This window comes from Sinocyclocheilus anshuiensis, unplaced genomic scaffold, assembly GCF_001515605.1.
Source record: "Sinocyclocheilus anshuiensis isolate Anshui unplaced genomic scaffold, SAMN03320099.WGS_v1.1 scaffold821, whole genome shotgun sequence".
NCBI lineage: Eukaryota > Metazoa > Chordata > Actinopteri > Cypriniformes > Cyprinidae > Sinocyclocheilus > Sinocyclocheilus anshuiensis.
The window spans coordinates 881,672-906,418 of record NW_015558606.1 but is presented as its reverse complement, the minus strand read 5'-3'; the positions used below and the strand labels follow the sequence as shown (position 1 = coordinate 906,418).

General features: G+C 37.2%; 1 protein-coding gene across 1 annotated transcript in view; it reads right to left on the bottom strand.

Moving 5' to 3' along the window:
- LOC107680235 (TRAF2 and NCK-interacting protein kinase-like) overlaps window positions 1–24,747 on the bottom strand; it is a 67,983-nt gene that overhangs the window by 26,872 nt on the left and 16,364 nt on the right. The window contains exons 2-9 of the mRNA XM_016476038.1: window positions 16,239–16,295; window positions 15,007–15,132; window positions 9,761–9,871; window positions 8,576–8,666; window positions 6,880–7,010; window positions 3,432–3,486; window positions 1,233–1,311; window positions 690–865 (exon numbers count right to left, since the gene is read on the bottom strand). Coding sequence (XP_016331524.1) covers window positions 690–865; window positions 1,233–1,311; window positions 3,432–3,486; window positions 6,880–7,010; window positions 8,576–8,666; window positions 9,761–9,871; window positions 15,007–15,132; window positions 16,239–16,253 — 784 coding nt within the window. The 5' untranslated portion in view covers window positions 16,254–16,295. The remainder of the gene's footprint in view (window positions 1–689; window positions 866–1,232; window positions 1,312–3,431; window positions 3,487–6,879; window positions 7,011–8,575; window positions 8,667–9,760; window positions 9,872–15,006; window positions 15,133–16,238; window positions 16,296–24,747) is intronic.

Sequence of the window (24,747 nt, the reverse complement as noted above, 5' to 3'; positions counted from 1 at the left end):
AAAATAATGTGTTTTTTTAACCTTAAACCGCATAAACACATTTCATTACACCAAATACACAAAATAATGTTATATTTAGCAACATCATATGACCCCTTTAAAAAAAACAGTAGTGTGTATATTTTATTCTCTCTCTCTCTCTTCCTTCGGCTTGCTCCCTTTTTTATCAGGGGTCACCACAGCGGAGTGTGTATATTTTATTAATATTTAAAAATACAGACATTCACTGATTTACTAAAATGCTTTGGTTTAAATTGGTCTAGATTTTCTCATATAGCTCTCTTCTTAATATTATTTATAACCGCACAGCAACATCCTTCATTTTCAACCTTTATTTTGAGAATACATCAAAATGGCCATTTGGTGTAGGGCAATACTGCTAAACTCTTACATAATATAACTTTAAGCAGCAATTTAAGGGGCTATATGGGGAGGGGGAGGCAAGCCAAATGGGGAATGGAGGTCATGTGTTATGTGATAAATGCTAAATGTCAGCAGAGACAGAGCATCTGCTGAGGGTATTTTCTCAGCTGTGTGCTGCACATGGCTGTTCCATCTTCATGGTAGCTCATTTGTTTTAGTGTGTTCAACAAAGCGTGTAACGAAAACACTAGTAGCAGAGAAAATGGGGCATATTTCATTTGACATGCTAATGTAATAAAGCGGATAAGGTTGCCAATAAGGCTCACCTCTCTCGCCTCTCTTCTTCTTGGTGCGGTCGATGTGATCCTTGAGTTGAATGCGGATCTGTCTCTCGTTGGGCAGATCTCTGATAAAGGGATGTTTGAGGAGCTGCTCTGTGCTGGGCCTCTGGTTGTGGTTTTTCACCAGACAGCTCTCAATGAATGACTGGAACTTTTTAGACCTGCAGATATGAGGAAGAGCTTGAGGGGAACGCTCCTTGTTTTGTCTATCAAGCTGGCTGGCAAGAGCGAGTTTGTTTACAAGTATGTTTACAAGTAAGGAATCATGTACATATCAGTTGCTGTTAAACAATAAAAACCTGTATGTCTAGCTTGACAAGCAACCTTTCTCAAGGCGTTTGCACTTGAATGGGCCAACATACCAGATGAAGATCACATGTGACAGATGAAGTGAACAGTAAAAGTGTTCAGGACTTTATGATTAAAAGTAGATTGGACAGTGTGTTTGTGAGATCTTGTTTGGTCTCGCAGAAGCTAGACTGGGGGTCTGTCCTTGTGACCTTTGTGAACAAAGAGAGGGGCACTCACCACTTCTTGGACTTGAGCCTGGGAGCTGGGTTTCTAGGGATCAGAAACAGGGCTCTCATTGGGTGCATATCACAAAGGGCTGTGGGGAAAGAGAGGAGAATGTTAACACTGGATGTCTTGTGCTGTCTAACACCGTCTGGCACATCTCAGCCTAACATTTAGAAACAGACAGGACAAAATATCCAGGAGAGTTTGTTTATGTGCTGAAACATGAAAGCAGAATGCATATTTCTGTTTATTATCTCTTGGTTGGAATTCATTCTGATTGGACAGTGATCAGGACCTTGACAAAAAGCTATTTATTTATGGTTTATATTATTAATATCCCTTACATACAATAAAGAAAAGACTTGTATTATGTATTGCACTCACAATGACACCCATTCAAAATGTGCATAAAAAGCTGGCTACCAAAAGTTTTTAAATAAGTGCTGTATTCACACTCAAATTGGATTTTTCCCCTCACATGTGAAACCAATTGTGTGCTTCATAACATAACATAACATAACATAACATAACATAACATAACATAACATAAAACATATAACATAAAATAAAAACCATTTATACATTTGCAATACCATTTAAAATACATTGACATACATTAGCTCTCAAATGTTGTGACACTTGTTTTGAACAGTGACAACAGAAACCAAAATGCAAATTATAATGCTTAAATATATATATTATATGTATATATATAAAAATACACCTTGCTACATGTACTGCGTTAGGCTAACCGAGACGTGTCATTTGCACATATATTGTTGCTCTTTTGTTAGTTTTGACTGCTTTTATTGTCCTCATTTGTAAGTCGCTTTGGATAAAAGCGTCTGCTAAATGACTAAATGTAATGTAAATGTAATGTAAATCGAGTGCATAAGTTCAAGTTAAATTATATAATGGTATTTGTTGATGATGTTAGGAAGAATATGCCAGGGTGGGGTGTTTTACACATGTAGGTCAGTTTCTCAGCATTGCCTGCATGATATGAGCCATATTTAAAAGGTCATGTGAACATTGTCAAAGCATGTAGTTCTGGTAATATATCCTGTAAGTGCTTTCTTGAACTGACACTAAAAAATACACTTATTTCTCATATGCGCTGCATTCGTTTTCAGCATGCCTCAATATAAAACTGCTCATGAACAATATCAAGCATCAACAAGAGGTTAAAAACTCAATTTTCAACATGTGCGCAAAGTCCAACAGCTCGCTTTCAACAAATCTAACAAATATTAAGCTAATACCAACTCTGGAATAGGATTGTGTGGCTTGAATAGACGCAGATGCCAAGTATCAGACTACATGGGCAGGTGCAATGAGTTCCCAGCACAGAATGGTCGTGGTTTGAGGGTACAATGTCTTTCAGCCTGGCAGCAGGGATGGCAAGCTCATTCCAAACTAGAGGACAGTCAGGCTTAGTGAGTTTGACCAGCAATGCCACTTTTGGACACAGATCTGTTGCTACATACTGAGGGCCAATATGCCAGTGCCAACAAAAATACATGCACAAACACACACACACATTTCCATTTGTTGTCAGCAGTCACAATGGTGAGTCATCTCTCCAATGGACTATATTTGAAAAAAAAAAAAAGGCAGATTTGTCCTCAAGTGCACTGCCCAGCAGCTTTCTGTCCCCTGGCCAAAGCAGTACCACCCAGCCAGGGCACCTTCCTACAGGATTATTCCCCTCTCCAGCCAGGACAAGATCACTACAATCTGCCTGCCCTTTTGCCTATCCATCACTGCTCAGCCATCTGTGAGACAGCCTTGCACTGAGAGCGGCTCATGCAGACTCTGACCGCAGAGGACAGTCTTATATATCTAACTGATGCAAGGAAGAGGTCTGTGACATTCACATATGCTTCAGCCGATGTCATAATGCAACGCGACTCAACATATGGCCTCTTTTTCTATGCGTTGGCTTGCGTCCATCAAAAAATAAAAAATAAAAGAAATTTAAAATGAAGGTACATTTATTTGCAAAGTATTTAATTCATTGTAGGCACTGCTTCAGGGTTATTTAATTATTTATTTTGTTAAATTTCCGCAAAAATTATGAGTGAGGATTCTGCTTTGATGCCCTTGAAAAATGAAGTAGCCCTGACCTGATGTAACTTTAGATGGTGTATATACCTCTTCTCTGATAACATAAACCCCAATATACACAAAGTAGTGAGCCCTTTCACTCACGTGGGGCTCCTTCGGCCATCTCAATGGCTGTGATTCCCAGCGACCACAGGTCACTCTGAAACACAAGAGAGAGAGAGAGAGAGGACACTTCACATGAGATGGGACACAAAAACTTAAGACATCACAGAAATGAAGTTTAGAAATATTAGATAAACTATTAACGAACATAAAATTAACCTAATAAAAAATAAAAAAAAGTAGCTAGCTCTAAACACATCAAATGTCTGTATGCCCCTTAAAATGGTATAAAATTGGTCTGTCCCATCTAAGAGGTCTTGATCTTCTTGATGTTTTGATCTTCAAAAATCAAAAGCAATAAGCCATAACAGCTTGTGTGTTACTGTATTACCACCATGAAAGGGTATTGTTGGCAAAACTGTCATTAACTGGTCACAGGAAGTGTTAGAAATTTTGTGGTAACACTTTATTTTAAGGTTCAATTCTCGCTATTAACTAGTTGCTTTTTAGCATGCATATTACTAGCATATTGACTGTTTATTAGTACTTTTTGTTGTATTAGCACATATTAATGCCTTATTCTGAATGTCCACAGTCTAGATTCCTTAATCCTACGCCATACCTAAACTTAACAACTACCTTATTAACTATTAATAAGCAGCAATGTTGGCGTTCGTTCAGGGAAAACTCTTAGTAAATAGTGAATGTGTTCCCTATTCTAAAGTGTTACCAATTCACCAATACCACACACAGCTTGTCGGACAATAAGGCTCAATTTAGATAATTATAGCTGCACTGTAAGTGTAACAACAGAAAACAAAACACTCTGCAAAAATGTTCTGGTCCTTATGTTAGATTATGCAGATCTATAACTTTACAGTAGATGTTGATGTAATTGAACTGATTTTAATTTTTTCCATCAAAATCCACTTTTTATTAACTCCACATTTAACACTCGTCACTGAGACAGTGAATACAGAACAAATCTGACAGCTATCATGTTGGAGGAGGCTCTACCAAACTCACAAGTTATCCCTAATAGAAAATTATTGAATATATTTTAAAAAATGTAACATTCAAAGACATTTTTTCCCCAGTGCACTGGTTAATTCCTGATCCTGTTCACAGGTGTGGGTATATCAGCTATTCACAAGAGCTAATTCATTTATTCAGATGCTGGGATATCAGTTTTAATCTAAAACAGTCATAGTTCGCTTCAGAGCCACAATGACTCACCCAACCCAGATTCACTTTATTGTTTCTCTCTACAGACAAACGTAACCACAGGTATGCAAATAACAAACCAGTGTTGATAACCTTTTGTTTTTCTTCCATGGAAGATTGGCTGCCTGACAGTTTCTCTGTGTCACGAATCCGGTCTATGAACTTCCGTTCACTCACCACCAGAGGTCACCCGCTCACTACATTGACTCTCACACTACACAGACTGTTACACATCACCCTGGACTACATTTCCCATGCTCCATTGCACTAATTACAATCTCACCTGAAACCAATAACACACAGCTGCTACCAATAACACACAATATATAAATCAGTCTCACACCACCATTCAACGCCGAGTATTGTTTAGCGCATATCACTCACCTAGCGATAGCTACTCTACGGAGCCATTTCTAGTTTTCATAGTTTAGTCTTAGTCTTGCCTTGCCTGTTTTCTCGTGTTTTGATTCCTGCCTGTGTTTCTCGGATTGCCCTTTTGTCTCGCCGTTCGGACTCTGTTTGCTCCTGCCTGGACTATTGCTCGTGTTATTGGATTGCCTCTCATCAAGCCCTCTGGATAACGTTTGCTGTCGACTGACTCACGCCCGTTTTGAATTACTCTTCGTCTTGTCCTCATATACCTGTTTGCCATTGTCTGAACCTTGCCTGTTTTATGACCACGCCTTTAAATAAAAGCTTTGCAGATGGATCCACACGTCTCTCTTCTCGTCGGCTCCGTTACACTCTGGAACTGCTGTCAGTACACAACGAAACAGTCTGATGGATTCTAATGAAATCTGTTGATGATTTGTCCACATTACATTTCAAAACATAAAGATGAGTGAAAGTTTCCCCTAAGACTTCACCCTTCTATCATCTGACAGAGGAAAGATAGACTCACGCTGCTGATGCTCTTTTATTTCAAGGCAGAAATTAAACTAGTGTCACATGACTTTTTTTAGCATTAGATAAAAAAAAAAAGTTCGATTAAATATTAAATAAACTATTTTCTAACACACAATTAACCTAGCATGAAAAGTAACTAGCTTTAAACGCATCAAATGTCTGTATTCCCCTTAAAAACCTCACTGGTCTTGACCTCGACTGCAATCAGTTAATTAAAATCAGACAAAATGTCAATTTTCTAATAAAAATAAAAAATCTAATTCAGATCTGGTGATAAAAACAAACAAAACAAAACTAATTGCAGTAAATAAATTAATTTAAAAAACATGTCAATTATAATCTAATTTTAATGATCAAAAAACACTATTTAGATGTGCCACATTTTGCATTTCCCCTCCATCTCAAGAAAAATAAATTTTACTCAAAATTGTGACCTTCAGGTAGCAACATAATTCGGACCTTTTCTTGGTTATTTAACATTTATTTAATAATATTTTTAATGTCTACTTAATTTTTTATAATTATAATATAATTAAATATAAGTAACAGGGTTAGAAAAAAAAATCTCAACTAAAATGAACAAAAATAAAACGGCTCATATATTTAACTTAAACTATTCAAAAGTCCTTTCACAGAGGATTTGCTGAAAAAGGGAAGAAAAAAAAATTGAACAGGAGGTGGGCAAACCTAATACAGCATAGGCTTTTATCAGTGGTGCTGAGCATTATGCCTATGACATGCAGGCAATTTGATATGCCAATATAAATGCCATGCGGCAGTGAGTAAAACCACTGCACACAGATGATATTTCATACTGCAATAAAATCACTGTCTTTCTTTACATTTGTCTGAGCTTTGAGTTAAACCAGGGATGAATTTTTAAACATGCACTGAAACAGACTAGAGCTTAATGCTAAAAAGAAACAGGCCAATATTTCTTTGGACAGGAAAAGGGAGGATGAGTGTGTGTCCTGTTATAGTGACATTATCAACACTGCCAGCCACAGCACGGATCACTGTATTAGCGCGAGTGATTTGTGGATAATGGTGACTAAATTGTTACCAAGGCGAGTTTATTCGATTTTGATTGCATATGCACACATGTGTATTGAGTAAACTGAGGAGTCGTGATCAATATTCTCCTCTCGGCTAAATCACTGCAGACCAATTTGAAATGAAAGCGCTCTGTTGTTTTGCTCTTTTAGAGCAGCATTTTCATTGGCTGCAGCAGCACAGCAACATCCAAAATGAATTTATGTATATTAATGTGTTTTCTCACAATGTGAGACACTTGATTATCACTTCAAGAACAGCGTATCATATGTTACAGATTATGCATTTCTGAGTAAGGAGAGCTCACCTTATAGTCATATGTGGCATCAGGGTTCTCATCACACGCGATGACCTCTGGTGCCATCCAATAAGGAGTGCCGATGAAAGTGTTCCTGCGGCTCACGGTGCGGTCCAGCTGTGCACTCACACCGAAGTCCACTGGGGTTGAGATGAAATCGATGAAGAGGAAAGCAGTCTGATCAGTGTTAAGCAAATGCTGAGAGCTACAGAGGTACGACAGGTGGGACTAACTGTAAGAACTAGTCAGGGTAGCACCATATTTAATATTTAACAGGAATGAAAAAAGGCTGTGAGGGATAGAAGTACAGTGCATTCAATGGACTGTACTGTTATTTTAAAACAAACAGATTGTTCAGCCAACAAAATGTATTACCCAAAACAAAAAATTTGCTGTGTTGACCAACAGCAAGCGAATTCTGTGTGAGCAGTGCTTTATCGCTATACTATTGACAAAGGACCTTTTGTGTCCGCAAAATTTCATCAAAATTTCACAAAGGTGACCACAACTTTATGCTGAGTGGCCCCGCACACAGTGGAATTTCACCGGTCCAAAATGGTCCATCATACAATCGCAGCCAATCAAAAGTATTTGACGTTTAATGTACAATTTTGCATTCAGTGTAGACCAACTGCTTCTCACTGGAAGCTTAATACGTTAACACAATATGCTACAGCGCCACATTGAAAAAATCAACAGCTGATGCAGTTGTGGTTAGTGCCGTGCAAGTTGTCAAGATAGATGTCTTTCCGTAAAGAATTTGAATTACATAAGCTAGTTTAACTAGACATGCTAAAATGAAAATTTAAAACATTTACATGTGATAAATCAAATAGGTGCGCTGACATGCGAGTGCCTGTGCTCTCAGGTAATTGGCCTCTCCTCACACTAAACATGGAGATGTAATGGGATCAGATAAAAACAAATGTTCTCAAGGCAGAGAGACAGAGAAAAGAAACTATTTGTTTTGAAAAGCTCCTTTCACAATCACAAACCTTTAGCATTCAGCATAGTTATGAAATCAGCTAGAGTAACACTGACAACTAAAGGATGATCAATTATTTACCCCACACAGGCTAATTGATTTACCTCTGATCCAGCCTACTCTCTCACAGTCAATGCTAATTTCCTCGCTGAGCCTTAAAGGGGGCGCTGCTAAAAGGCAACAGCACATCAGCATTGCTGGGCCGTGTGTCACGGTGCGTGCGGGGAGATGAAGCGAGGACTCAATTGCAGGAGAAATGGTTATTTATTTTAATCAAAAATGAAACAAAAACAAACTCAAACCACCCCGAGGGGGAAAAACAGACAGGCAAGCCTAAAGCGGCACCACATGCAGACACGAAACACACACAATGAGAAATGACGGATCAGCACAGGATGACAGACACCAGGAGAATAAATAGGAACCAAACGAGGAGGCTAACGAGGGAGACACAGGTGGAGCAACTTAAACAATAACGAGGTAACAAGATGGGAGGGGCAAGACAATAGACAGGAGAGAGCACATGGCAACAGACAAACACAACACAAGCCATGTGCTCCCAGAACACAGTCATCTGGTGGCCCTCCTGGGCACACCCACTGAAGACTGTGACACCGTGCTTCTTTCACATTCCTTTGCTTTGAAACCTTCTCTGCACAGTCGCAGCGAGGCCCGTAAATGCCATGCAAAGTTATCCTAGCCACAGGGCTGTGCTCTTACCTAGTTTGACCTCTGCGTTCTCTGTTAGCAGCACATTCTGTCCTTTGATGTCTCTGTGGATGACTTTGTGATGGTGGAGATGAGTGAGCCCCTGAAAGAGAGACAAACTTGAATTAGGAGAGAAAAAAGGACAAGTGAATGGCAGAATCCTTCATTCACAAACTAGGTTGTGAATGGGTACAGTTAATAAATTAAATTTAACAACTAAAATGTAACAAATCTTTTTTTGTGAAATATTATTTTTGAACAGTTCTTGGTGTTTTGTCTTTCTTTAAAATAAATGCCACTTGGTTTGATAATGTGTCATCTAATGCTATGACATTTAAAAATTTTTAAGATATGCCTTAAAAGAATAGTTGTCAAAAACACTGAACAACAGTTGTCATTCTTTACTATTATTTAGTCAACCTCAAGTAGATTTAAACCTGCATTGTTTTTCTTTGGAACACAAAATGATTCACGCTCTAGATTTAAGGTCTTCTGAATGCATACTATATTATATTTAAACATTTTGGGATTAGTAAAATTAATAGTTTTATTCAGCAAAGACACATTAAATTGACAGTAAACTTTTTCACATTGCTAAAAAAAATTCAATTTAAAATAAATGCAGTTCTTTGAAACTTTATATAAATCAAAGAATTCTAAAATAATAATAATAATAATAATAAAAATATACAAAAATATTAAAAGTGACCCTAAACCTTTGAACAGTAGAGTATTTCATTAGATGGTTGAAATACACTTGTATCACAGCAGATGAATTGTACTGTTTAGTTTTATGGTGCTTTCTATCACTTTTGGAGCTTGGCAGCCTGTGCTCACTATGAACTATTGTTGTATGAAAGAGTGGCTTCATAATTCTACAAAAAATAATTTCCCTTTCAAAAGAAAAAAACAACAGTATATACAGTAGATTTATATTATTACTCTAATTATTTGGCGAAATTACTCATGTAACAAATTGTAACTTTTTTTTATTATTATTTTTTTTTTATCTAGACACCTTTTGGGACCACGGTTTTTTTTTTTTTCTTTTTGGCCAGAATATGCTGGATCAGCTAGTGGATCTCAGTAGTTGGTTTACCTAAAACAGCAAGCATGTTCCAAATGCTAGTTTAAACACCTTAAGCTGTTTTTTCCAGCAGCAAACAGTGAATAAAGCACGGTGACTTGAGCCGTTACCCTGAGGATCTCTCTGCTAATGTAGGCAGCCCAGTCTTCCCTCAGCGAGTTGCCCTTGGTGTTCTTGATCAGGTCTGTCACTGAGCCTGCGCCACAGAACTCCATCACCAGCTGTAGAGGAGACAACACTAGTCAACTCCTGCAAATCATATTTGTCCTTTCAACAACTCTTAGCCCCCTGTATCTCATGTCTGTGCAGTTACCCCATTTAACTTGATTTTACCCCCGCCTCCCATTTGCTTAACCAAAATATATTAGAACAACTCACTTAAACCACAAACACCCACAAACAAAACCAGAACAAACAAACAGCACAATAGGGACCACCTGCTTTAATCAGCCTGTTACTATTTCATGGGATTCATGGGATTATGCCCCATTGAGCACTGGGTGGATTTTATTATAAATTAAGACAGATGAAAGTTCCACAGATCATTAAAAACATGATAAATATTGCAGCATTTAGCACAAACACCCAAGTAGGGACATTCAAATGGAGGACATAAATCTTTGAGCACTGCTCAACCGCAGGCTGAGAGAGAGAGTGTGGGAGCTGTCCATTAATATGCAAGTGGATGCTGGGATAAATGAAGCAGACAGGAGGAAAAGCCTGTCACCGTCGTCATGCACTGAAGATCTGATCCCCTCCTCTCCCACCGGTCCATGTCTTTCAGACCCAAGACGTGCAGTGTTTAAAAGACCGCATCACTCATTCTTTAATTGGACCTGATTTGGCTGCAAGAATGAAACTTGCTGGCAAGCACAAGAGATCAGGTGGGATTTTCACTTTAATATCTGATGTGAATGTCATTTAAGATGCAACTGATTATAAATCTAGAACTGCATGTCTTGGTATAAATAAAAAGTGATCGACAAAACAAAACAAAACACACAAAACATACCAAAATAGAACTAAATATAAAGGAGTGAAAAGAAAAGAAAGAAAAAAAAGAACAAAGAACACAATAACACTTCAAACTTAAACTCAAGTGACTGTCACACATCCTTGGAAGATTAATTGAAGTCAAGTTAATTTCCTTTCTTCAGTTGTTATGATTATTTGTACTAAGGGGAAGGGTAATAAGGGGTAAGAAAAAGATGATATTTCTGTAATAAAGATATGCCCATAATACAAAAGGAGTATGTTAATCAGTCCATCAATCTTTGCCAATTTGTTTTCCCGGGTGGAGGCAATGAACTCTTACAGATGAAAACAGGATTTGTTCTCATGAAAAGGGCAACTGACAAATAACTACATCTACTGTTCTAGTACAGAAATCAGTGAAAATTTGTTTTGAGAAACACCTAAGTTCTTTAAACACCTATCTAATGGAATTTACTCAGCATAGAAGCTATATTTCATTTGCTGCAAATGAAAATGACAAGTACGGCCCATTAAATAGACTGCACTGTTGTGTGTGTACCTGACAGTTGTTTGTATAAAACCCTGAAAACACATCTTTCCACAACAAAAACAACTAAGCTACAGTAGTATCTTGAAACCATAGCCAAGTTACTAGTGATTTGTCATGCTGCAACACTGTTTGCTACAAAATAGCTAGTTACTGCAAAAGCAACAATATTTTGAAAGTAAATCCCTCTATACTACTATTCTGCATTCTGCTTTATACACACAACAAATGAACAAAACACAGCAGTTGTGGATATGGAAATGGCTGCAAAATGTAGCTAATCAGCTAGATGATTCTCAAGCCCTCAGATTTAGCATTATTCTGTTGTAATTGGAAGTGACCTGTGCTTTTAGCTCCTCTAATCGCACTTCAGTGGAAAGTGTCCTGTCTAGTCATGAGCCCTCAGGTTCAAATACACGTCAGAGATGTGTGCTCAACCACACAATAGCTCAATAGTCAATAGCTACCAGCAACTGTTTGGTTACCAACATTTTTCAAAATATCTTCTTTTGTGTTCAACAGAAGTAAGAAATTCATACAGGTATGGAAGATCATGAGGGTGAGTGAACTGTTGAACGACAACAACATTTTTTGGATGAACTATCCCTTTAAGAATCGTGAAGTTTAATCCAGGATAAATGCACTGTGTAAGAACAGCTGAAGTTAAGATCGGTAATCTTGAGGTCTAAGCAAATTATAATCCACTTACGAGATACAAAACCACAACAACACACATTAAGAGACATCATGTGCTGCTTGACATCTTTAATACTTTATGAATCATGAGAACCTTGCTATTTTTCTGTCTAGGATGCCATAAAGGAGGAAGAATGAGATCATTGAGCACTGCTGATGAGGCTGTGTTTTGGGTGATGGTGCTTCTCTATTTTAAGACGCTGACTCATTTTCACAGACTATCACACTCAGTCGTAGGCTGTGATTCAGCACCAATGCGTGTCCTAGACAGAGAAGTGCACATACAGTAGGACTGCGTGATGTTTAGGCATTTTCACAGCAACACGGATCTCGACAGTATCAAAACTCAATTACCTCAGTTCACTGCTTTGAAAAGACCAGCATACGCTGTGTTTGATGCTGGGGGTTCTGATACCTAAACCAACTAACCAGCTAAAGAATATGTGAAACTGCTTATTTTATTAACTGAATTACTTAAATTGTACTAAAAATAGTTAAATGTTAGTATTTTTGTTTGTTTTATATAATAGTAAATGCTTCACCATTTGACCACACCATGAAACGGCCACCCTTATGTCCATGTTACACAAGCCTTTTTTAGTCAACCTTGCTGTTTGAAAAGGAGCTCTAACAGTTAGTCCAGCAAAAACCAGCCTAAAGAAATGTGAAAATGACACGCTGGTGTAAGCTGGTCTTTTTTAAAGGGCAGGCTTTCATTGCCTCTATGTCCTCTTCAACAGACTGAAAAGAATGTGCAATGTGCTGCAAACTAATCTTTGTGCACTAGCACAAAACTGAAGGAGTAATTTATAGGCTTCAAGTTTAATTTAGAGTCCACAGCACTAACTGCTGTGTTAAGTTGGTGCGAGCAAGTCGGTGTGAGCAATCGGAAAATAGAAAGTGCTTATGCAAGAGCAGCTCTGAAGCTTTGAGTGCCAGGGTGAATGGATTCCCTTGGAAACATGCACGTCACCTACCTGAAGAGCAGGACCAAAATTGAATGTGGGTTTCAATCACTTGATCATGCAAAAATCTCTATGTCTTTGGGCTTTTGATTGGCAGGTCAGAGGGAATGCTGAAGAGGTTTGTGGCCCTCGAGTCTTACAGCAGAGGGAATGTCACCCTTCATCTGAAAGGTCTGCCCATTCAAGAGCTGTCACTCAGTGCTGAGATGTGTCACAAATTCACTTCATTTCCTGCGATGTCTATCTTTATTGGTGGAGCGCTTCATCTACGTGCCCCTGTGTGTCCCTGCAGCTGCTGATAAACAACACAAATTACCCTGCCACTATCAGACCTGTCCTGTCCTGTCTTTCAGCTGAGGAAGAGAAGGGAAGTGGAAGAGGGAAAGAGTTGGTAGGAGAGGAAAATATGGACAAGAAAAGTAAAGATGGAGTGAAAGAATATGTCTAGACAGCACACATAAAGAATGCCCTCTCTTGACTTATTACTGAGATCAGTACTTACTTCATTATACACTCTCAAAAAAAAAAAAAAAAGATAAATAGCTGTTACTGGGGTGAAACCCTAAGTTACAAAAGCTAAAAAGGTACACATTTGTTGGTGCATATTAGTACCTTACAGGTGCATTAGTACTTTAAAACTACATATTAGTACCGTTTGAAAGGGTACCGCCCCAGTGACAGTTCTGTACCTTTTGTCTGAGAGTGTAGGCTAAACACTATCACTAGAAAGGCAAAATACAGTAACTACACCACTGGAACTGTGAAAATGACTTCCAAGTTTTAAATTTAATTGATTTGATAACAATTTTCTCACCCAAGTTTTCTCCAAATCTGAGCATAGCTCAGACAAATCAGTCTTTCACAAGATAGATCACAGTCTAGAGACTCAATTTCGGTCATAATTTTGACAAATAGTGTAGTTGCTTTTAAATGGTAATAGACCTATCCATTAAAACACAGTAAAATCAAACATATTTTTTACTGGATTATTACTATTGTATACCGTAAGTATTACTAAATATTTTCTAGTGAGCCTTTTGTGTAAAATAAGTGTTTGTTTCATTTATAAAAAAATATATATATTGGTCTCATTGGTATAATTAAATTCATTATTATTTATAGCAGTGGTTCTCAGTCTAATCTCTTTAAATCGAAGGCCCATCAATTGTCGAACACAAAATTTGAAAGGTCCATATAGGCTATGATATTTCTTCTGGTGTTTCTGCTGTAATTATGACAAAGCTGCTAATTATTAAACTGCTTTATTAACACAAACTGGGAGTTTATTCAAATAAATAACCAAAATTAATTTTGTGACTCCAGAAGTTTTAAGAACTATGTTTTTCCATTAAAACGGTTGTTGAGGGGGAAAATAAAAAAGGATTTTTTTTTCCCATTTTCAAACATTGTAAATTATATCATTTTAATAAATGAAATATAAAAACATTGTCTGATGAAGAGCTTTTAGGCTCAAAACCTCACCTGTGGTGAGAACATAATTAAATATTCTTCTACTTTTCAAGCTGTGGTGTGCCAACTTTGATTTCCCTGTTTGAAATTTTTTGTGGTTGAGCACCTGCATTGAGCTTTTGGCAGGCTAGATGTGCACATTTGATTGGAATTTTTAATAAATGAAAAAAAAAAAACAACAACCTTGATTTAATATTTTTTAATGTAATTTTAAATCATCCGTGGAAGTTTGCTAACCTCCTTTAGCGGTACCCGGTTCCCTGGTTGAGAACCACTAATTTATAATACTATATCATCATTATTTCGTTATAGGCCACCCTTATCTCTAAATATTGGTTTTGGCAAACTTATGGTCAGCCACTACATTTAAGCACCCATTAACACACAACTCTGCAGAAACACTGTGAAGAGTACATAAAAATAGACAAATTCTGTTATTCCAATCTTTATAAAAAGGCTTCACAGCCTTTACAAAGTCCTTAACTTTTCCCAGCACAGAGCTCCATTAACTCTCCATGACAACAAGTCTGTAGGAGAGACAACGGTGCTTTGATTCCTGTTCATCAATGTTCATTCAAGGCCCATTTATCATACACTTCCCCATGGGCCCATAAAAGACCACATATACACAGGGCAGTGTGTTTGAAGCACAGATGGATACGCTCTCTCTATCTCCTCTGGCACTGTGGGACACGGTACTCACCCACAGCTGGTCATCCACACCGGGAGGGTTCTTTTTAATGAAGGCACCATAGTAGGTGGCGATGTTCCTGTGGTGAGAGTATTTCTTCAGCATGTTGATCTCAGCTTTGATCTCCTCCTCTTCCTCCTGTCAAGACACATGCAGAAGGGAATCATGGGATATCTCCCTACTCTCTGAAGTAAAGCTTGAGGCATGTGGGACCACTCTAGTGACCTATAATAAGGGCTGATGGCCCACTTACAGATGCAGGTGCTTTTACGTGAAGTAGATGGAAGAAGGAGGGCAGAGAGCACAGAATTAGCTCTTGGCCCCAAGAATTACATCCTGACTGGAGTGTTCCTCTGGGAGCCCCTCAAGCCTACCAACTCAATGAGCTCTTCTCAAGAGCATGCTGGATGCTGCTGATGAACAGCTATTTGAGCTGATGACAACTCTCTTTATCTGCTCTCTCATTCACTACAGGTCAAACACAGAATTTCCAGGCTTCCCTCATCACTCGACCAATGAATTTCCATGAGTTTTCTAGGCATTTGTGTTTACTTGAGGGATATAATTATGTCTATGAAAGCAGTCGTTACGGTTTTGAAAAAAGCCGTAGTCCATAGTACAGGGAAGACGTTCGTCCTACAAAACAAGGATCGATGTAATCTGCTAATCAAGCATTATTCACCCTGAAATAACAGGGGGCAGCCATAAGCCATTACAAACACAGCCAACAGTGGCCAGTGAAATCATAACAGCTTGTGAACTGAATTCGCTACGGTATTTCAAAATCTACAACAGCTTATTAAATGCTAAATTGACCTTAGATTACAGATAAAAAGATAGATTGGAAAAATATGCCGTTAAAAAGAACAGACGTGACTGAAATACTGCGACTGAATAAAAAAAAATTCACTCCCAATTCATATGCTAGCATTGCAGCCCAAACTCTACTTTAAAAACACAGAAGACATTGTAGCCTTATATTTTCTGCTCCATTATAAAGAGGGATGCTAAAAGGTTATTAAGAACATATCATATTTTATCATCCAGAGAACTAATGAAGGGAAAACTAAGCCTTGAGGATATATGGATATACTAAAAAATGAGATCAATTAAGTCTAAAATAAACCTGCAGATCAGAGCAGAGGACTCTTCAAGAGGCTTTGACATCTTGTCTGTAAAAGACCTCAACAGCTTCAGAGCATTATAAGAGGTCGATACTGAAGTACAGATGAAAATAAACTCACCCCTGTGACATCCATGCACTTGATGGCAGCCAGTTGACCTGTTTTGACATGTCGGCCCTGCAGAGAAACAAACACAGGTTGTGCTTAAGAAAAAAGCTTAAAACTTGGAATATTATTGTGACTTCATGCCTGGGAAACAAACAAAGAATTAACACCTAAACATTCAATGAATATATTTATCGCATCATATATTCCTATTCTAGGCAGAGGAAACAAACAACAATTTCAAACTAAGAACAAAAATTGATTGTGTCCTTAGAGAATACAGGCAAAAGTCACGAAATGCCCAAATAAGGCTTGATTTGTCAACAAAAGCTTTAATTAATAAGTAATATATTTCAAGGAAATCTGACCGCAATCCCAGCATTTTCTGCTTATACAAATAAATACAGACTTCACAAAGAAACATTTGTTCCATAATTTGCAATTAATTACTGCGAAAAAGAGGCTTGTTGACATTAATATCGCAGATCACACCTATATTACACTTGATTACACCTGTCTAATAATAAACCTCAATGGGCATATTTGTTTTGTGAACAATCTTTTATTATCTCTCTTAAGCATGCTTCTTAATCACCTGACCTGAAAAGAATTGTTTCTTAAAATAGCTGGACTGTCATGCACACTTCATATCATCACTATGTGAAATCTAAAAGGCACTGATAAATACTTTCGTTTTAAAGATATGGACTTTAAGCCATGTGAACTCTGTAAGAATGAATGCACTGACTTGATAACTATGCTGTTCTTCAGTTCTAACTATAAACCTTAGAACTAGGTGTAATACAGTTCAGGGTTGGTAAGATTTTTTAAATGTTTTTGAAATTAGGTCTCTCATTCTCACCAATGCTGCATTTATTTGATCAAAAATACAGATAAAACAGTAATACTGTGTAATATTATTACAATTAAAAAAAAACTGTTCTCTTTCTTTTTCCTTGTGATGGCAAAGCTGAACTTTCACCAGTCATTAACTGCAGTCTTTAGTATCACATGATCCTTCAGAAATCATTCTAATAGAAATCATTCTAATTTGGCTCTCATTCATTATGGCCATAAAAAAAGAAAACTGTAAAAACTCAATACAGCAACTCATTCTCAGTATCACTAAACCACCCACAGAAGCTCATTTGTTTAAGCACAGGCCAACAGTGAAACAGGCACATACAATTCCCAAATCACAATCACATGGAGGTTTACAGTCAAGGCGGTCTGTCCCCATTTCTGAGTTACAAGAAGGTTTTGTTCACTGGAGTCCAAGTTGTGTCAGAGCAGTTAAACCCAGATTTCACTGTGAACACGTCCTCATAATATTCCCATCCCCCCTTTGCTCATTAACACATTAGTCCCTCTTACAAGTCAGCATTCACAAATACAGAGTTCTGGCATGAAACTCTAGATGGCGCAGTCCGATAGGTCTAACTCAATCTGACCTATTGACATCATTATCACATGGCACAGCTGATTGGTTCTCTCCTGTATCGGTAGCCAATGAGCTCACTGCTCAACATTCAAATATATGATTATTGCTTGCAGTAGCAGTTGCAGCTTGCTTCAGAAACCCTCCACCTTCCCCAGCTCCACCTGTATAGATCTGCTACGAGGTGATTCATGTATGCTATATGAGGGTTATTTCATGTATGTTATATTTGCAGCAGCAATATTTCTTACACGCTCACAGCAGCATGTTGTGGATGTATTGGCAGTAGCAAGTCTCGGTACTTGCTCTGCCGCAGCAGCAGCGTAGCAGATCTATTCCACCAAGACCAAATACATTAACATTGTCATGTACATTACCATGCCAATCCCTCCGAGAGTTGTCATGACAGAACTAAATGAAACCATAAGGGGCATCACTGGGCAGAACTGGTTTAGTTACAAAAGTAACAACTTCCTACTAATTCAGGGTGTCTGGCCTCAGCTATCTGCTACATCCTCCTTCTGATGTAGGTCACAAGCGTGGTGACAATCTTCCCTACGGTATCAGCCAATCGGCAGCTGGCACTCATATTAATTAAATCTCAACGGCTCAAACCTCGACACGCCGCAATACGCTTTCCCCCCCTTCTTTCTTCAGACACCAGAAAAACAGATAGAGGGATAGAGAAAATAAAAATTCTGAGCTAAACACAGATGAGAGGAAAGTTACACCACATCTAAAGACTTCTGGCTAACTGTACACGTCCACTGGTGCGGCGCTGAGTGGGATATTCTAATTCATTCTCTATGGGAGATGAGCGGCAAGCTCGGGGGATTGTGGGACTGACAGTGGAGTGGAGCAAACGGTGAGAGCATCAAACAGTTGAGAAGTTTTCAATGTCATGCAAATAAGAGGTGAAAAATGACAGAGCTTATGTGGTTTCAGAGCTTAAATCACATTGTTGCACTTTTACTAGTTTTAAATTCATATTTTAAATTAGTTTGGACACTTTGAATGTGGCTACAGTCTGGATGGGTAAACAAAATGTATTAAACTGACATTGTAGGCCTGCACAAATAATTAATAATAATAATTATTATTATTATTATTATTATTCAATTTCAAAATAATTACTGTAATAACACACTTTCACTGTAATTCATTTTTTAAATAATTTAAAGTTTTCAGTACAATTATAATACTAATATTTGTGTCTTCATTTCCTCATTTTCAATGTTAAACAATCAAGTTTTTATTCTGGTGGAAACATCAAAATAAGCTTGTAGAGATGGAGTTCATGTGGAGCATTATTTACTGCAAAACCCAGCCGTTCTAAAACACTGAAAAAACTGGATCACGATTATGAAAAACCACTGTGTGGCCTGTGTTTCTAAATTTGTCTTCAATATATTTATTTTCATGTGAAGTGAGAGAGTAAACTTAAAAAAAAAAAGAAAAAAAAGAAAAAAGTCTCCATGAGTCAGAGCCAAAAAGACTGATTAGAAGGACACAGAAAAGCATGCAATAAACACAAAAGCTGTAAACACTTCAGCTGCTCGTCATAATTCAATCTATATATATTTTGCATGAAAAATTCCATTTTCAGTCACTAAGTATTGCTCTAGAATAGGGCTGCGCGATATCGAAATTATCGAAATATCGCAATATGCATATCGCAACGCAGTGCGTTATCATTATTATTTTAATAATAGGCTACAATTATTAAATTTCTGTACCTGAATACTACTGTTTATTTTATCTAAGCTTGTCAATTGTGTATTTCTTTTCTTTTTTTTTTTTTTTATTTCTTTCTTTTTTACTGACTATTCACTTGCCTTTAATCATGTTTGAACTTTCTCAGACTATAGTTTTTGCTGTGGTATATGAAGTACTTAAAGTGTGTGGAAAGCAAAGTTACAATGATATAAAATTAGTGTCATTAATTTTTTTGTTTGTATGTTCACATTGATGTTAAATTACATTTTCTGATTTGTGACATTACTTTTTATGTAATGCTAAAACACTGCTGGTCACTTTCAGAAGTTATAGTGATTCTTTATTTTCCAAGAAAGAATGTGAAACAAATTGGTTATATAATTTTCATTTTTAAATATTTTAAAATATAATTTAAATTGATTTTACACACTTTAAGCAATATCGTATCGCATATCGAATATTGCATTTAACAAGGTATAGCATATCGCATTTTTCTTCAATATCGCACAGCCCTACTCTAGAATCAATAAAACTAAACTATCTGAAAAGTCTATTGGAATTAACTGAACAAGTTTTAATGAACGTTGGGAGATGCAGTCACTCTTTTCCGTCACCCTCAAACAATTCCTTCTGGGATTCAAGCATCATCCAAGAGGGCCAAGAAACAGAGCCATGGCAAATAATTCAACACAATGTTTTTTTTTTCTCCCAGTGTGCAATCAGCCTCTAATCAGACAGTGGGCCTGTTGGATCTGTCTCTCTTTTGCATACCAATTCAATTACAAAGCCCAGTGAGGGCCATTAAAATGAAAGCAGCTCCCCATACAGTAGCCTAGCAACAATTACAGTAAGCAGTGCAAGTCCACCGGAGGATAAGAACTGCTGATTGCTCCTCTTTCGCTCATCTAGGCTGATAAACACAGCTCATGGAACGTTGCCCTGCTGGCCAGTTGGCACAGTTTGCTCCGAGCTACATTAAGTTCAGACGGCTTGCAGACACTTTGATAGACCGGCCGTTGGTTAGCTTAAACGTTGACATCCAAGTCAGTGCTGGAGAAAATTTAAATGAACGATAATGTTTTGTTTATCATCCAGCCAAATAGGTATGGCAGATATGAAGTCTGTTCCAAAACCAGTGAGTGGCCTACAGTGGCAGAATTTTAAGGCACAATCCATTTATGAATACATGTATGCATGCGTGCGTGTGTGTGTGTGTGTGTGTGTGTGAGAGTGAGTGAATGAATGAATGGAGCTAGTGTTGTACAGATATCATTGATAGTCTGCACGCTTTTTCTATGTCAGATTAAATAAAATTTTCTCAGCACATATCCAGTAAGAGAAATGCCCATTTTGCAGTACCAGATTTCTGTTAAATCTACTAGGCAATTGAAGGGAGTGTGTTTGAGCTGCTCTGTTCAATCCATGTCTCTCCACTTAGATCAGAGAAGGACAAATTTACCCTTTATCAAATTAAAGTTCTGTGCTGCTCTACTGTTTGACTCCTGAGCTGCAAACAATCGAAAGCACTCAGATGAGAAAGACAAACAGAGGAGAGAAAGTCAAATTTTCTCTACCCCTTCAAATCTTAAATTCTGTTTGAAAGAGCTCATACTGGACAGCTTATTAATCCCCCTCAACTCTCAAATAAAAATGTTTTAGAAATTTTAAAGGCAGCCTTGAAATTCACTCAAAGCTCAAATCCGTGTCTTGTGGGGATATTATATCAGGCAAGCACTGACATGAGGGAAATGTTGCAAGGACAATGAAGTGAAAAACAAAACTAAAAGAATTTTAGAAACAGCCCTGGTCCAGCTTATGTACATACATGTTTCAGTATAAGGAATGTCATTAAGACTAGACTATGCTTTTGTTAATATGATGATTATATGACAATAGCTCTTTCTTTAATTTGTGTTGTGATCACTACCAATAATTAAATATTCATTTGTATTTATTTATTTAAGAGGCCTGCTTCCTCTTTGTACTGTCTCCAGTACGACAGAAATATGTGTCAAACAGGTTTGGAACAATATGAGGGTGAACTAGCATTTTTGGAATTAACTATTCTTTTGATCATGCAATAACATACTGTAAACTGCATTTGTTTGTGTGCAAAGCATTATTGTAAAGAAGATATGATTTTACAAACAACCTCAAATCTCTGATCATTTCTGACGAGCAGAATTACTTAGGGGCTCCGAAACGCGTCCTGATACTATGAGCTTTATTCCAGCACAACATCCATCCCCTGTGACCTACATGGAGCAGAAATGTGGATAATGTACATTTCTGCTTGTATATGTCTATGAATACACTATTGGCTGCTAATATGGGCTACTTCGTTCCCAGGAGAGTGCAAAAAGCAGAGCCACAGCGAGAGAGCGATGGAGGAGAGACAGAGAAAAGAGCAGCAGGCTAGATGGAAATGATTGGCCTGCAGGCCACACCACACTCTCAGTGAGGAGTGACAGTGTTACAAGGTCACAATCAGCCTTGTCTCTGCACATCTCTGAACACAAATCAGTACAGCAAACAGCCATGCAGCTAGACCCTGTTCTGCCACCGCACGTCAGCGCAGCGCACGGACAAATGAAGCTCAGGGTCGTGATTGGTCAGGACAATATGCAGGATTACAGGACATGGTTTAGAGCCGGGGTCTGTGGCCGAATTCCCGTATTTTCATAGTATCCTATTCAATCAACAGTGAATGCAAGGAGGCGAGAGTGGAGATGATGACACAGAAGGGGTCATAGACTGATGAGTAGGTCATTTCATCCTCACCGCTGCTATGACGGTCTCAGAAGTGCTGAGTGTTTCTATGGGGAGAGCAGGTCAGTGGGCTGATGAAGTCATCATCAGCTCAGCCCGATGAATTCAGGTGGGAAGCTTTTCCATGTGAAAACAAAAGCCGATCAATGCGGTACTGAGATGACAATCATGAAAAAAAAAACGGCTATCATATCAGTACAAAATTTTATCATGCCTATGTATCAACACTTTAGCTCGTTGTATCGTTCGTTCGTTCAGTCATTCATTCAGTCAGTCAGTCAGTCAGTCAGTCAGTCAGTCAGTCAGTCAGTCAGTCAGTCAGTCAGTCAGTCACTTTAATTACTTTTTTAACTATATTAGTTATTTATTCATTGATTTACTTTACTATATTTACTTTTAGTAAACAAGTAAACAAATACAGCTAAGCAAATATTTATTTACTATATTTTAGGGCTGCACGATATTGGAAAAAACTCACATTGCGATATTTTCTTTTCCTGCAATATATATTGCGATATGAAAAAAAAAAAAAATCAGATGACTTCAATAGCTCTATTTACAAAAAAAATAATCAATGACTGGGGTGATTTTGTATGCGAGTAAATCAGCATTGGAAATAAACAAATTACAAGCACAGATAAATAACAGAAAAATACAAATGAAATAAGCAGTGCTTTATATTTTTCAGGTAAGTCTACCAGTATTCAGGTACAGAAATTGAAGAATCAAATGTAAAACAACACTGCATAGTTTTCACTATAAACTAAATCTAACAAAATCAGTGTTAAAGCGACAAAAGTTATTTTTCTTTGTGTTTTGTTGTTTGATTAACGTTCATGACAGAGAAAGCAACAGGAACATTAAACTGCTGTGAACCAATATACTGTTACACATCCATTTTCTTTCTCAATTGTTAGTAAATAACATTTTATATGCTTTAATTATATTTATTTACTCATTCATTCAATTTACTATATTTACTTTATAATATTTATTAAATTCAAGTAAACAAATATATTTACTACATTGAATATATTTTTATCAATTTATTTTATTCATTTATTTACATCTACTATATTTATTTATGAATTCATTCTTTTTCTATGATTTAATTACAAATACAAATAAAATTTTAAAAAGACGAAATAGATTTTGTAAACAAGTGTGAACTCTAAAGCCTGCATTCCAGACAGACAATTTCATGAGGTACTGTATAATAACAATTTAAAAAATAACAATAATAACAACAGAAATAATACTACTACTAAATACATTATTATTATTATTAATGAATTGAGCAAGAGAGACTGAAACGCATATTCCCTCTCTAGTCGACACATGGTTTCATTCGGATCATATCATGACTAACACAATGCACAGAACTGTGATAGACATACTGCAGTCAGGAGGTTGTTGACGATACAGTACTACTGACTTCACAGTACTAGAAAACCAAACACACAAAAAGCACCGAGATCTTTGATAAATAACCATATCATTTGTCACAAAGGAAGGTCAAACTAAGCTGTAAACACTGTTATGAAAAAATATTCCCTCACACCCTGTAAATAATGGGTTTGCAAATAATCTTATTGCAAATAATGCTTTAATTCTGCTTTGCTTCTGACAGTTCAGCTTGAAATTAAAAAGAAGTCAAAAACAAAAAGAGGATCAATGAAATAATTCAGTGGGCGCTGAGAGTGTTCTGCCATTAATGAAGAGAGTCAGTCAAGCATGCAAAGTAATTACAGTGAGACCGGGAGAGCAGGAGCATCCGCCTGGTGACACTGCACATTAGAGCTGCCGCACAGGAAGCCACTGACAAACCGCCTGCCAGTAAGGAACGGCCAATCAGATCGCACTGAGGAAACATTGATGGTATTTGGCATCATTCATTCGAGGGTTAGGGACTGTTCTTCCTAAGGGCACATCATAGATGTATTTGCATATTGACCATTATTTGCCTATATTAAAACAGGTTCATAACTGAATGAAGAAATATGGCAACAAGCAAACATTACTATTTAATAAATAAAAAAATAAATAAACCTAGTTTAAAAACAATTAGGCTAGATCATTTTTATCATTAAAAATGATATCTAAAAGAAATATAACAAACAATAAATAAATCATAAATAATACAAATTTAAAAATATATACTACTGTTCAAAAACTCTGGGGTCGTTAAGATTTTCAAAGTAGTCTCTTATGCTACCCAAGGTTGCATTTACTGGATCAAAAATGCAACAACAACAATATTGTGAAATTGTCACACAACGCTGTTGTAGAACCAACACGGACACGATGAAGGCAAAAGGCAGTTTTTAATAAATCCACAGGTAAGTAATCCACATAAAGAGAGCAGCTACAACACATCTAACACAGACGAGACCCAGCAGCAAAGAACGGAACAGATAATTAATGACACACCTGAAATGAATCAAATCAACCACCATGACAACAAACTCAACACGGGAAAAGTGCAAACTGAAAGTCCATACTGAGTGATATTAACAGATATATTATAACAATTTAAAATAACTTTTCCATTTTAATATATTTAGGAATGTAATTTATTCCTATGATGGCAAAGCAGAATTT